Below are 15,438 nucleotides of genomic sequence, written 5' to 3'. Positions count from 1 at the left end.
GGAGGCGAGTCAGGAAATACCCTTCATCTCCTCCTCTGGGGCGGAGCTTGGCCCCAAGGTGGTAGGAATGACTGCTTTAGTGAGACGCGGCTTGGCCCGCGTGGGTAAGAGTCCTTGCAGAGTTCTGGTTCAGTGGAAACCGCGCTGCTCCTTGGTTCCTCGGTTGCTTCCTGGGACTGGAGCTCGAGAGGAGGAGAAGATAGGTCGTGTGGTCCAGGGGCTTGTAGTCGTGGGCTCAGTGCATGCCTCCATCGGGTTCTGACGTTGTGGGGACGAAGTTAGTGATGGCCAAGGCTGCCTTGCAAGCTCTGGGTTGCCTGCTGCGCGTGTAAACGAAACGGAGATTTCTAATGCTGGGAGCTTAATCGTGTTTTTCAGGCATTCCCTGTGTTTGGAGAGGGAAATGTTTCAGCTCCGGGAATGAGCAGGCAGAGAGCAACCAGGTGACACCGATGCTGCGGCATCTTACGTATAAAATAAAGTCTACAGGTCCCATCACTGTGGCCGAGTACATGAAGGAGGTTTTGATCAACCCAGCCAAGGTAAACATAGGGGAGCGCGAGCCACGAAGGGTGTGTACGCAGAGGAGTCAGAGGAGTCGGAAGGTCCTGAGCCCACGTAGCAGAGAGCCATCAGGGGATGAGCCATCTCCGAAGTCCTTGGAATATAGTTTAATCTGTCAGTTGAACAGGCAGCGTTAATTCCAGGGCAATGCCAGTAAGGAGGTCTGGACAAGTTTCTGCAGTGTTTGGGTGGTAGAATGTAGATGCAATTCCATGAGTTAAAGGAAAGATGATTTTCAAATTGGATGGTGAGTTTCCCTGACAGAAGGGAATGGTGTGTGTGTGTGTGTGTGTGTGTGTGTGTGTGTGTGTATGTGTATGTGTATATATATGTGTGTATGTGTGTATATATATATACACACATATATATATATATGAAGACCTTGAACTTGCAGCATCTTCCTGTTAACCTTCTTGGTGCTAGTATTCAAGGTGGTCTCCACTTGGCTGGCTGTAAGAAAGAGAGCCATTGAGTCTTTCTTGAAAGTTAAGCATTAGCCTGGGTGTGGTGGCACATGCCTTTAATCTCTGTACTCGGGAGGCAGAGGCAGGCAGATATCTGTGAGTTTGAGACCAGCCTGGTCTATAAAGTGAGTTTTAGGACAGACAAGGTTACACAGAGAAACACTGTCTCAACAACAACAACAACAAGTTAAGCATTATGGTAAAACTTGGGTTATGAAGATAATACGACATAGGCTTCTCCCCAAATAATTAAACCTTCTAATCAAAGTAATGAAAGACAGACAAAAAATACTTGTCTTAGGAGACAGAGGTCAGTGAAGATGCTAGCTGAGTAGGCTGATTGGGTAAGGATGCCAGGGAAAACTCAAAAGGAAAGGAAGACTTTGCATTGGTGTTGAAGTACAGACAAGTAGGGACATTTTCTAAACCCACCTTTTTACCAAGATACATTAATCATATGAAAAGAACATAAGTCACTGGTATAAGTTCGATGGATGGATTACACACACACACACACACACACACACACACACACACACACACCCCGGGGTGGGGGGATTTTCACACAGACCACGTTTATTTAAGTCAAACTACAATCAAGAAAAATCAAAGTTCTGGGAGGGGAGGCTGCCAGGATGATCAGAATCTTATTGGGTTGGGCGGTAGGGGTGGGGAGAGGGCAAGGAGGGGAGAGATGCACGTTGCATGTTTCCAGCCCTGCTGCTTGAGTAATTGTTCTTCTAGGAGTTTTGCAAAATGACTACTACCGTGTAAAATGTAGGTAAAGACTCTTTCTTTATCTTGATTATTTCAGAAGAGAAAAGTTTTTTGGCAAATAGTTACTTCACTGTATGTATCACAAAGCATATTGAAGAAGTAGTTTTGAAAGCCTTATTTGAAAAGTAATCTTTTCCATTTCCTCTTTTTTAATTAGGGATATTATGTGCATCATGATATGCTAGGAGAAAAAGGAGACTTTATTACTTCACCTGAAATAAGTCAAATCTTCGGGGAGGTAATACACGATGTGTAGACTGCAAAAGAAATGAGTTTCATAAATACTTGAGAGCAGACCAAACTATGCTAGTCTGCAATAGTGTTTTATGGGGCGTGTGTGTTTGTGTGTGTGATTTATCAAATATTTAAAATCATTAGAGGGAATGGTGTAGTGGTGGAGAGATTGAAGGACAAAGGAAGACAGTAAAGAGTTAAGGACTATAAAGTATGTCTTTATGTAGAGTTTTGTGCTTTAACACTTTAATGTTTTTTCTCGTCACAGCTACTCGGGATATGGTTCGTTAGTGAATGGATGACCTCTGGAAAAACTACAGCTTTCCAGCTGGTGGAGCTGGGGCCAGGCCGTGGTACCCTCACAGCAGATATTTTGAGGGTAGGTAATAAAAGAATGTCTCTACGTCATATGGGTTAATCTTCCTGTTTTTGACCAAGCTTGTAAGTTACATTGATCTTCTGGGTTTTCAGTCCTTTTTATGCTTTATTTTTGTCAGCTAAAATACGATGTCAGAGTAATATAATGGTTCATTACTTATTATTGTCTGTAGGCTTAAAAAAATGGAGGAGTGATGTACAAGCTGAAATTATAAAATGTTTGGCTGAGTTATGGGAGTCGATATTTACCTTCTGAGTAGGGAAACTTCAGTTTTGCTTTGTTTTTGAGAGAGCCTTGCTAGGTCCATGAGGCTGGCTACTTCCTCCAGAGTGACAGGATTATATGAAAAGGATTACATGCATTTGCAACATGCTTGGCTAAAGCTTTTCAATGACACAAAATGCAGATGGTATAATGGAAAACAATAATTTCAACTACATTAAAATTCATAATCTTTTGTTACAGAAATAAGGACTTTTTTGTTTTTCAAAGATACTATGAAATGATAAGCCACAGAGTGGAAGGTGTTATTTTTAACAGCATAACCAACAAAGAAATAGTAATTAGAATAATATATAAAGAACTCCTTAAATCAATAAGAAGATAACAGATTAAAGTTCAAAGATATAGACAGATCCCTCACAAAAGAGAAAATCCAGATGGCTAATGAAAATAAAAACTCACTTAGTTTTTAGTAGTCAGGTAAGCAAAAAGTGAAATCACCAGACTGGGAAAAAAAAAAAAATCAAAAAGTGAAATGACCCTGGTGAGGGTAAAGATGAGGCTGTGTGGAGGAGTGACAGTTCTCACGTGCTGTCATACTGAGGCATGAGTGTAAATTGGCACAACCACCCAGATTGGCTCCTGGATGTGTGTCAGAGTTGCTTACACTGTCCGCTGCACACCCTTACTGCTCACACACTCTAGAGGAAGTGGTGAGCACACACCAGGAGACTAGACAAGAAGGTGGCAGCATTGTGTTGAATAGCAAAGACTTAGAAACAACCCAGTGGGAAACTGAAGCCAACCACGTGGTAAAGCCGTGCAGTGGAGTATCAAGTGGCGTGAGAGTCAGAATACAGCTGTGCCCACAATGCAGCGGTACTGAGTAACACTAGCATTCGTGAAAGAATTCATATCATGATTTTAATGTCAAATCCACGATGAGTGAACAGGAAACAGTCGCTATGTGTTGACTAAGTACATTTAGTAATCTAATTCATAAGGAAAAGTCGGTAAGTAGTTACCTGGGGACAGTGGCATTTGGGCATGGAGCAAGGACTTTCAAGGACTGCTCACATTCCATTTCTATGCGTGTGCATGTGCATTCATGTATTTGTGAGTGTGAACGTTTCAATGTGCGTGTGGAGGCCAGTTGTTGACGTTGGGTGTCTTCCTCTAGTGTTTTTCACCTTTGTTTTGAGATGGGATCTCCTGTTGACTCGGGAGTTTGCTGAGTGTGCTGACTGGCTGGAAAGCTCCAGGATCCTCCTGTCTCTGCTTTTTCAGGATTGGGATTGAAGGTGCATGCTGTCAGCTTTATTTTTTCTTTTTTGGCATGGTGCTTGGGCTAACCTCAGGCATTTTACCCACTGAGCATCTCCCTAGTTCCAGAGGTGGATATTCTTTCATTTCTCTTTTCTGTCATTTCTCCCAGACTTTGTAAGAATATTTTTAAGGGATATGTAATAATATTTGTTAAACTTTAAGCTTTTGTTGTTTTGAAACTCATTAATGTTTTTGAGATTAATTTGTATGATTTTTTTTCTTGGCAATTTAATGTAAAAAAATAATCATTATGGATTTAATTTTTTTTTCCAGACAGGATTTCTCTGTGTAACAACCCTGCCTGTCCTGGACTCACTTTGTAGACCAGGCTGGTCTCGAATTCAGAGAGATCCACCTGCCTCTGCCTCCTGAGTGCTGGGATTAAGACGTGAGCCACCACGCCTGGCCTAGTTTTAATCTTTGGATAAATAATTTTTGCTTGAAATGATTTCTCCCCTCTCCCACCCCTAAGACAGAGTTTCTTTGTGTAGCCTTGGCTGTCCTGGACTTTGTAGAATAGGCTGGCCTTGAACTCACTGAGATCTGCCTGCCTCCTGAGACTACTGGGATTAAAGGCGTGCACCACCACGCCCAGCCGCTGAAAAAAAATTTTTTTAAATGACAAATAAGTGTGCGGTGGCTTGGCCCCTGTAGGCTCATATATTTGAATGCTTGGTCCCTAGCTGGTAGAAATGTCTTGGGAAAGATTAGAAGGTGGCCTTGCTAGAGGAGACGAATCACCAGGGATGGGCTTTACGGTTTCCAAAGCCCATACCAAGCATCTTACTCTCTGCCTCTAACTTGTGGGTAAGAGGTAAGCTCTCAGCCACTGCTCCAGTTCCATGTCCGCCTGCCTGCTGCCATGCTCCACACCATAATGGTCGCACTCTCTGAAATTGTAATCAAGCCCCCAGTTAAATGCTGTCTTTTTTTCTTTCTTTTCTTCTTCTTTTTTTTTCTCCTGGTTTTTCAAGATAGGGTTTCTCTTGTAGTCCTGGCTGCCCTGGACTCACTTTGTAGACCAGCCTGGCCTCAAACCCACAGCGATCCGCCCGCTCTGCCTCTGGAGCGCTGGGATTAAAGGCTTGCGCCACCACACCTGACACTTTCTTTCTAGGTTGTCTGGGCTATTGTGTCTCTTCGCAATAGCAACAGAATAGTAACTAAGACACAGTCTTCACTTCTTTTTTGTTTTAGGTGTTCAGTCAACTTGGATCTGTGCTAAAAAACTGTGACATTTCAGTACACCTAGTAGAAGTGAGCCAAAAGTTAAGTGAAATTCAAGCAGTGACACTGACAGAGGAGAAAGTCCCACTGGAGAGAGATATGGAGTCGCTGGTGTACATGAAAGGTGTTACGAAGTCTGGGGTTCCAATATCCTGGTACCGAGACCTGAAGGATGTCCCTAAAGGTACAACTTTAATAGTCACCGCTTGAAGTCCTGTGTCTGCAGAAAATAGATGATGCTTTTTTTTTCTAGCAAAGAACATTCTAATAGAAGATCTCATAACATTTTCTAGAAACCAAAAATGTAAGTGTCCTCTGCACTGTGTAGTGTTTCCCGTTAGCTAGGACAGTCCAGATGGTGAAAGGGCCCGAAGCAGCAAGGGCTGAGGTAGATGGTTAGCCATTGCTCTCAGGTGGTAAGTCTGCCTTTTTCTAGTCTAGGCGTCTTTGACAGTGTCGTGGCAAGATCTTTAGTAAGACACCAAAAGCCATCTCTGGCCTCTGCTTTCTCAGGTATTATATGAAGCTCCTATTCCTTTCCAGGTAACACATTTGAGTCTCCTTGGGTTTAGACCTAGTGATGAACAGAAGACTTAGCTGACCATGGCAGGATTCAGTTCTCAGGGCATCATGTGCTAAACGAGGAGCAGGGCTCTCTTAGTCTGTTAGTCACAGGCAGTTTGCCATAGAGCTGTGTTCGTTCCTCAGCCCGTGGGCCGAGACCTCCTTGGGGGTTTAACTACCCTTTCACAGCGGGCAGTAACAGACCTCCTGCATAGCAGGTATTTATAATTCATAACAGTGGCAAATGTACAGTTATGAAGTAGCAATGAAATAATTTTATGATTGGGGGTCGCCACCACATGAGGAACTGTTGAAGGGTCGCAGCATTAGGCAGGGTGAGAAGCACTGCCGCAGATGACAGTACGGGACCATCCAGGCTGCAGTGTACAGGGTCAGGCACTATCTTTCATGGTCAATGTTCAGTAGAGTTACTTGGTGTAAAATGCTGAATCACTAATTTTTCCTTGTATTTGTAACAGGATACAGCTTTTATCTCGCACACGAGTTTTTTGATGTTCTTCCTGTGCATAAATTTCAGGTATTGATGGAAATGTTGTTGCTTATCCCAAGCTCTTAAAGCTGTGCTAGTGAACTCTTGGTGCTTATCCCAGCTTGCCTGGGTTAGTATTATGTGGGCCTTCATGAATATGATTGAGAAGCAAAAATGAAATATCAACCAGAATCTTTACTCTCTTATGAACATTGCTGTGCATGCTTAGTTTCGGGCTGAAGACATAAGAGAGCATAGGATGACGAATGTGTGTGTCATTGCGGACTTTAAATCACAAAAACTAAAACTTTGCTCCATCCTTTCTGGGGGAGTTTGGGTTTGGTGATGAGCTGCGCCCACGGCAACTTCTAAGGCGAAGAGTCAGTCTCATGGAACGTGGTCCCGGAAGTACCAGGCTGCTGGCTCGGGCTGACCTCGCCCTCTATCTCTGCGCAGCCCCGGGCTGCTTTTCTTCTGTAGCTCTGTCCCTTCATGAGAACATGATGTCTGAAGATCTCGCAAACCTTTATTTTTATGTATTTTGTTTAGAAGACCCCACAAGGATGGAGAGAAGTGTTTGTTGATGTCGACCCACAAGTTCCTGATAAACTGAGGTTTGTCTTGGCGCCGTGTGCGACCCCAGCAGAAGCCTTCTTACAAGTATGAATCCGAGTTTTCCTTCTAAGCCTGTGTTGTTGCACAGTAGTCTAGTCTGTTCTCTTAGCCGCCACCTCGGCGTCTTCCCGATGGAGCACGTGAGGGGCTCTGTGGTGAGACCCACAGTGGCGGCCCAGAGGGTGGGCTGCACTGTCTCCTGTGTGTCATCTCACTGTGATGCAGGAGGCCGGGCTAGTAAGCCTTTACTTACCTGAAGCCCTCCACTGTTCCCTGGGCATGAATGACGCATGTGATCCATGGGGAAAGGCAGCGTGGTGAGTCACAGCTGAGTTACCGAGCCTCATGGTTTGCTCTGTGTGCTCTCGTTATTGTCACCACTGGGCAAGAGCACAGCTGTTGGGTTCTATCTGCACCGAAACCTCCCTTTGGTCCTGCACTGTGAGCAGGCTAACTGCTGCTGTCCTGTGCTGTAAGGAATGCTCCCCAGAGCTCTCCATCTTAGGACTGTGCTTAACTTTCTTCATATATTGGTGTTTGACCTGCATGTGTATGTGAGGGTGCTGGGTCCCCGGGGACTGCAGTTACAGACAGTTGTGAGCTGCCACCTGGGGGCTGGGAATCAAACTGAGGTTTTCTAGAAGAGCATCCAGTGCTCTTAACTGCTGAGCCATCCTGCTAGCCTCAGGGCTGTGTTTTAAGGTCCCCAAACTGCACATGCCTCTCAGGAAATCTGAGCTACTCACTTATTTCCTCTTCTTTACCCCAGAATAATATTTTATGTTCTAGATGTTAATTAAGAATTTCCTAAAGTTTTCAGTTTTAAAAACAAAGTTTTTAAAAACATACCTATGAATATGTTTTCTTTACAAAGTACAAGTTAAAATATCATACTAAACACTTGTGAAGTTTTATTTTTTCATATTCTGTGTAATTCTGCTTAAATGACAAACATATTTATTTATTTGTTGGGTTTTTTTTTTTTCTTTTTTTAAGACAGGGTTTTTCGGTATAGCCTTGGCTGGCCTAGACTCGCTTTGTAGACCAGGCTGGCCTGGAACTCACAGTGCTCTACCTGCCTCTGCCTCCCGAGTGCTGGGAATACAGGCATGCACCACCACACCCAGCTGACAAACATATTTATAAGGCTACCAAAGAGCTGCCTCCACCCTGAGGTTACTCTGGCTCCAGCAGTCGTCACTTCGAGTTTTTGACTTACATAGCATTCACTTAGGGGAGGGTTGGCATCTCTTTCATTTGAGTGGAGCCTCAGGAGTGCCACCTGTCACCCTGCAGCTTAGTATGCGGTGGTGTGCATGTCAGCAGGGGAACCTGAGGCTTGCTGGCAGATGCCTGAAGAGGCGGGCTTTGTGATTATTAATTTTAATTTTTTTTTTTTAGCTGTATTGGTTTATCTAGTGTCATTGGGGCTAAATGTTTATTATTTTCCTGAATCCTCACTATAGACCTTTGTGATTTTTGTAGCTATACTGGTTTATCTACAGTCATTAAGGTGAGATTTCACTGAATCTCACTATAAACCCATAGCATGTTTTAGGAGAATGCAAAGTCTTGTCTCCCACTGAGCAGTAGGAATTGCTAAGGTCCAACCCTAAACTAAGTCTGTGACTCAACATGTCTTGTGTGTGCTCCATCTTAGGCAGCGATGTCACTGTGGGTCATTATTTTGTTTTCAGGGGGTCTGGAGGGAGTAGAAGACAGCGGTTTTCATAATGAACACGAAAATAGCAAATCCTACAAGATTGTCATTAGTTCAGTATGCTGCTGCTCAGAGATACAGAGTACCGCGGAAATGCTTTCTGCCTTCATGGAAGGCAACACAATTGGCTGAACAGGATCTGATTTCATTGGATTTAAATGAGTGGTGCTTTTGACAGTATTTCTTGAGTCCCTGTTAATATTAGTTATTGCTCCAGGCAGACAGGAGGCATTTCCTCACGCGTTCAACCCAGTGAACTGTTTTTATATATTAACACAGGAAAGTGCTTTTATAATAAAATGATATTGCCCTTGGCCATGTGGGAGTATATATATGCGTATTAAAAATAAATAAAGTATTGAAATGTCTGCAAACTTAATGTCCAGCATGAAAGAACCAAGTTCTATACAATGAAAAGGATGTCATGTAAAACACTGGCTAGACCATATTCAAGGTGAATACCTTGTTAACTAAGAAATGTTCATTGTAGAAATGTGAAAAGCCCTAAGTAAAAGGTTCTTTCGAGTGACACAGTGTGATTCTAACTATCCCCTCACCAGCATGACGAAAGAAGAGATCATGTGGAAGTGTGTCCCGAGGCAGGCGTCATCATCCAGGAACTTTCTCAGCGCATTGCAGTAGCTGGAGGTGCTGCCCTGATTGCCGATTATGGTCACGACGGAACAAAGACAGACACCTTCAGAGTATGTACCACAGAAGGGCAGGAGCATGCTTTATCAGAATGTTACTGCGAGGCCTGAAGTTCCCCGAAGACTTGTTTCATCTTGGTTTAATTAATATTAATTATGTTGTTATAATTACCCATAAGGCTGAGCACAGTGGTTCTCAACTGTAATCCCAGCACTCTGGGAGGCAGAGGCAGGTGGATCTCTGTGAGTTCGAGGCCAGCCTGGCCTACAGAGTGAGTCCAGGACAGCCAAGGCTACACAGAGAACTCCATCTTCAAAAGCCAAAAGGGTGGGGGGAACCCTAAACCAAACCATTATCCATAAGATTCTGAATCTTACAGTCATTCTTAGCACAAGCCTGATATGCATAGAACCTAGGGTGCATTGGAATAATACAGATTTTGGGAAATATTTTCTTCATGTCAATGTTTCTACTCTGCCTTCATTTAAAAAAAGTTACTTTGCACAGTTAACATAGCTACTGTGAACTATTTTAATGTGTTTTTCTTTCCACATATTTCCTTTCACCCTTCCTAAACATTCTTTCAGAATGTTCTTTAACTATGACTAACCATGTTGACTATTCTTTAATTGGTACGTATTTAGCCAGAGGCTATTATTCATTGTCTAGATCAGTGGTCCTTTGTTTCTACTTCGTTGCTGTTAGGAATTCTTGCCAGGCAGTGGTGGCACAAGCCTTTAGTCCCAGCAGAGGCAGGCGGAGCTCGGTGAGTTCCAGGACAGCCAAGGCTACATGGAGAAACAGTCTCGGAAAACCCACAATCAACCAACCAAAGAATTCTTGCCTGGAGGAATATGTTTAAAATGATGATCTCTAGCTTCCTTCCAGGGTTCTGGCTGGGCAGCTCTGGGCAGAGCACACACCATATTCTTAGGTGGTTTTGTGTCTGTAGAGGACAGGTAGGATTTGTAAACCACTACCTAGGGTGTGATAACAAGACCTTGCCCACAGCATCAGTGGGCACGTTAAGTAGCTTTATGCTAAAGGTAACATTAGGAATTCCAGCTTCATGTAGTCCACTGGGTTTTCCATGTGTCACCTTGTGTGAGGAAAGGATGTTACTGCATCAAGTTTAAACCACAGACTTAGGCCATATTGACAATGTAAAAAATGGACTGGTAAGATATCCTTTCTCTGATTTCAACAAAATTAACTATATCAGAGTAAAAACTATTCTTCATATCCAAGGGGTTTCGTGGACACCAGCTTCATGATGTCTTGACTGCTCCTGGAACAGCTGACCTCACAGCTGATGTGGACTTCAGTTTCCTACGCAGAATGGCACAAGGAAAAGTAGCCTCTCTGGGTCCAGTGGAACAACGAACCTTTTTAAAAAACATGGGCATTGATGTCCGGCTCAAGGTAATGGCTTACTTAATACTAAATATATGAATTTCAAAGATTAAGTTGAGCTCTCCTGGCTTACTGATGTTGTGGTGAGCAAGCACTAGGGTTCTTTCTGCAGAAGCAAGGGCCGGGGTGTGTCCGTTTGCTAAGTTTCTCTATGAGCCATGTTTATGGGTATACATCTTATAGCTCCTCTTCCAAGGATGCTGAAATGTTGTTACAGAGCAAATCACCTGCACTATCTGCTAAAGATGCAGATGTATACACTTGGACCACAGCATCCTACAGTTAGAAGCGCGCTGTCATTGTATTTGGGGAATCACTGTACTGGATCATGTACGTTGTTAGTGGTGCACTGGAGAATTCTTCCAACGACTTTTGTTAATGACCTTTCCCCCTCAGATTCTTTTAGATAAAGCAGAAGAGCCATCGGTGAAGCAGCAGCTACTTCGAGGGTATGATATGCTAATGAACCCTCAGAAGATGGGAGAAAGATTTCACTTCTTTGCCTTGCTTCCTCTTCAGAGACTTGATGGTGGAAGTCAAGAAAGGAATGCCTGTCAGTCAAAAACCCCCACCTCATCTGTAGCTGGGTTTGATGAACTTGTTTGGCAGTGACATTTCAGCTTGGAGTTTTTCTTCCTTAGTATGGATTAAAAGTCAAAATAAAGGAAATTTACTTTGTATATTGAAGGTAATAAGTGTTCAAACAACCTGTTTTATATAAATACAATAAAATGGTAGAATGTTCAAGGTTATAACTCTTGGTATAACTGTTTTCAACTTAGTGAAGTAATTTATTGTGAAATTGTTTCCTTTAATCAATCTAGTTGCTGTTTTTACTTTTTTTCTTTTTATTCACTTTACGTACAGGATTGCAGCCCCTTCCCTCCTTCTAGTCACACCCTCCCTTTCTTCTCAGAGAAGGGTGCTCCCTCTCACTCATCTCCCCTGTGCCATCCTATCCTGCCACTTCCTGTTGCATCAGACCACTACTGAGGCCAGACAAAGCTGCCCAGGTAGGGAAAGCAATCCAACAGCTGGCAACTGCATCCGGGTCAGTGACAGCCCCGCTCCAGTTGTCCTAATAACCCACATGAAGACTGCGCTCCCAAGTGTAGGGGGCCTAGGTGCAGTCCACACATGTACTTAAGGTTGGTGGTTCAGTCTCTGTGTCAACAGATCTAGATATTTGATTTTTAAAAAAGTGAAAAGTAGTATATTCTGATAGAAGGATCTCTAAGGTTTAGGAATAGAAGTCAGAGTTGGACAGAGCTGACGACGTGGGTTTTTTTTACAGTTATTATCCTGTTTTTGCTGAAGGGGATAATGAACTGAATATGCTATAGATTTAGTTTTCTGTTCTGTGGTGTGCACGTGCGCAGAGAAGATGAAGGAAGAGGGGCTGGGAAGGAGCCAGCAGTAACTCCATTCAGAAGGGCTACACATGCTTCTGTGGATGTTAAGGAAAGACTGATACTAAAGACGTAATAAAAACCAGTTAAAAACAGCTGCAGCAAATCTGACTTTTACTGAAATAAGACTTAAGAGTAATATAACCAATGAGGGACACTTTCCTAAGCTGAGCTCATTCTGCTGTATTTTCAGATAAATGTAACATTTTAGTTGTGTATTGAGTTGGTACACAGGACTGTTATATAGTACTGTAAATGAGCGTTCTTGGGAAGTGTTTATGAGCAGCACCGTCCTATGAGAGGTTAGAGGGAAACAGTACTGGCCATGTCTTGATCTTTGGTTTAAGTGCACCGGAAAGTCACTGGCGGAGTGGTGTATCCCTGGTACTTACTCCTGCTGCTGCTTAGCTGAGGATGGTGTGAACACTGTGTGTCCATTTTTAGGTCTACAAAGATGTTTCAAGCTGATAATGATGAGATATGGTAGGTACTGATTTACATTCAGAATTTTAGATAAGAAAGATGTTTTCTTTAACACTGCCAAATACAAATAGCCAAAACACTATGAATGTAACATATATACAATTCTTGATTGTTTTGTGGTTTTTATTGCTGTAGTTTATTGTATATATGTGTAATAATATAAATGAGTATGTAAAAATATTTAATTAAAAAAAAAGGAACGAGGCTGTGTTTAATTGGTGTATGTGGTGTGTGCACATTTCAGCCACAGCACCTACAGTTACAGTAGGAACCCTGAGACCACATTTTGGGCATTACGTTTACATGTGGAGGTTTTTCTCCATTGCTTCCCACCTTAAGCTTTTGAGACAACGTCTCTTTCTGAACTCATAGCTCTTTAATTTGGTGAAAGATCTTGGCTCTGCCCATTCCTGTCTTAGCCCTTTTCCCCAACAGTCTCACTGGGGTTACGGGCACGCTGTGAGGCTGGGGACCCAATGCCCTTCTGTTCGCACAGCAGGTACTTTACCTTCTGAGCACACCATCCCCCACCTTAGGCCACTCCTAATTGCTCTGTTCTGCTTTCTATCCCTACATTCACTGTTTTGTTTTCAAAGACTAGGTAATACCCACAACTGGCTCTTCCCAAATAATAATTATTTAATTTTATAATTAAGAGGGAGGAATCTGGTAGTGCTTTCTATATCAAAATCTGGAAATTTATTTTTCTTATTAGACATTTAGTTTTTCTAAGTGTTCTGGTGATTGCAATAGTTGAATATCTGGGCTAGTTACTGAAAATTTTAATTATCATTATTCTTTGCACTTGCATTCCAATAAATTAACCCTCTAGATAATTACCTCAAATGCAGCATACAGCTGAAATGACTTTTTAAAAGCTTTTCTTTGGCACATGTATGTGGGGCATAGGTAAATACAATCAGTGCTCTTCTATTACTCAGGCCTAGGGAAAACATTACAACCAAGCACAGCTCGCTTGGGATGCTTGTACTACAGACTGGCGAAGGTTTTCACACAGCAAAGTATGGTGATAGAGAAATACATTTTATTATCAAGTTTTGAGAATATTTACAAAAAGTGGGATGTAACAAAAAATATAAAATGTACTAAACAGTGTCATTATGCACGGCTTTGAAAAGTATCACGTTTCTAAGAAACAATTACTTTTTTATGCAAACACAACTTGGCTTTAAGACAAAGACAAAAGGTTATGCAGGTTACACATGGAGTTGGTACTCAACTCCATGCTATCTAACAGTGCCGGTACAGCCTCTCTAGATAGCACAGGCCTTCCACAAAATCAGAGTGCAAGTAATTCATAGTTGTGAAGTCTGATTATAGAAGTACAGCAAACAGAACAGTCTCTCCAGTTAGTTTTCACTCACAGAAAAGCCACAGTGAGTTGCCTCATGACACAAATAGTTCCATCTTGTACATGTTGGTCAAGTGGACTTAGCAGAAATGGAAAAATCCATTTATATATATTTCTTAAAATTACTCTTCACAATTGCTGTATGAGAATTACAGAGATAGTGTGGAAAGTTTCCTGGAGATAGATGGTTAAAGGGACTTGGGACAAAAGCCTGGGTTCAAATCCATATTCAAACTCAATGAACTTTAACAGATAACCTTGCGCCTAAACTTCTTTAAGTGTAGTTAGCCATGTAGCTATTGTGAGGATAATTTAAAGCACAAAAACTTAGAACACAGAGGCACCCTATACTGTTTGTTACTTCAAGGACATTTTGCATTTCAGATAGATCCCTTCTTTCTTATCTGCGAAGGCACTCTGAGTTTCGGGTCTGTTCACACACAGTTTTCCTTTTGCCTTCTCAGAGTCAGTGGTAGTCAGCAGCACCAACTTTCCAGATTGTCAGAAACATTCACACATGCCAACTTCACGGCCACACTGAGGAAGGTAGAAGCGGAGTTTCTGATCTCCACTCTACAGACCGAGAAACTTAGAGCAATTGTCACCTAAAAATAAAGACACTAAGACTTAAACCCAGGCTGACTCAAATTTTTGTTCTTCGCACAGGAAAGGAAAAACAACAAAACCTATTCTTGGTGACCACTGAGTATATTTCTAATGAGACGGTGGTCCTGGGTCCTTGTCTTTGGGTAAAGCACACATTGGAACATTACTAACCTGGAAATCTGAATGCACTGAACTCTACAGCTCCAGATTTTGGAGGATTTCAGATTTATGAGTCAGAGACGCTCAACCAGTGGGGTCCGCAAACACTTCAGTCTCTGGAAACCTGACGCCTTTCTGGTGTGGAACAGTTCAGATTAGGGTGCAGTAACTACTATGAGAGAGCTGCTGTGGGGCTGGAGTGTAGGGCTCCTCCTTCATCTGCTCACTGGTAATATGGTCCCACCTAGAGAACGGAACTTTCCTGTCTACTTCAACCCATTCTCCCAACTGCTCAAAACAAACTGCTATTTTAAGAATGCCGCCAGAGTAGAAACCAAGGGTAGCTGGTTTCAAAGAGAGTTGAGAGTCTTGTGTGTCGATTGTGCAAACATCCACATAGCTGCACGCAATCCCTTTCTTCTGGAGGGAATCGACGCTCTCAGAGGAGGTGCAGGAAGCAGGTGGAACAAGTTTATCCCACCGACTGTTAATGGCCGTCAACTCAGCACAATTCTCAGACATTTGGCAGTGAGAGAAGTGGTGACAATGCCAGAGAAGAAGGCACAGTCCGGGGCCATGACACACAGGAAGCTATAGCAGCACAAAGCATGACAGCACCAGGTCTTGAGCCACCACCGGGGACATTCTTGTGTGATCCCCAGGTGATGGAACTGATTCTCAGTAGCCTGGGAGAGGATGAAGTTGAATTGTCCAGTGTGGGTGGCATCATTCAGGTTAGGTGCTCTGTGGCCACAAGCATTCC

At 42.8% G+C, this 15,438-nt stretch overlaps 1 protein-coding gene across 1 annotated transcript; it reads left to right on the top strand.

The window, feature by feature from the left end:
- The first annotated feature begins 8 nt into the window (after nucleotides 1-8).
- Ndufaf7 (NADH:ubiquinone oxidoreductase complex assembly factor 7) lies at nucleotides 9-11,490 on the top strand. The gene is made up of 10 exons (XM_051166380.1): nucleotides 9-104; nucleotides 379-542; nucleotides 1,963-2,043; nucleotides 2,308-2,418; nucleotides 5,164-5,377; nucleotides 6,237-6,295; nucleotides 6,797-6,907; nucleotides 9,143-9,286; nucleotides 10,482-10,655; nucleotides 11,043-11,490. The coding sequence occupies exons 1-10, from the start codon at nucleotides 68-70 to the stop codon at nucleotides 11,256-11,258; spliced, it is 1,311 nt and encodes a 436-aa protein (XP_051022337.1). The 5' UTR covers nucleotides 9-67; the 3' UTR covers nucleotides 11,259-11,490.
- The last annotated feature ends 3,948 nt before the right edge of the window (nucleotides 11,491-15,438 follow it).

This window comes from Acomys russatus, chromosome 1 (genome assembly GCF_903995435.1).
Source record: "Acomys russatus chromosome 1, mAcoRus1.1, whole genome shotgun sequence".
Classification (NCBI taxonomy): Eukaryota; Metazoa; Chordata; class Mammalia; order Rodentia; family Muridae; genus Acomys; species Acomys russatus.
Note: the sequence above shows the minus strand (reverse complement) of the source record. Positions and strands in the feature narration are given on the sequence as shown.

What these genes read in the sequence shown, in the direction of transcription:
- Ndufaf7 (XM_051166380.1), top strand. Translation starts at nt 68, where the DNA reads ATGACTGCTTTAGTGAGACGCGGCTTGGCCCGCGTGG. An exon ending in CAGCAGAAGCCTTCTTACAA is followed by an intron (nt 6,908 to 9,142) that starts GTATGAATCCGA and finishes TCCCCTCACCAG; the next exon opens with CATGACGAAAGAAGAGATCA. An exon ending in CAAAGACAGACACCTTCAGA is followed by an intron (nt 9,287 to 10,481) that starts GTATGTACCACA and finishes TTCATATCCAAG; the next exon opens with GGGTTTCGTGGACACCAGCT.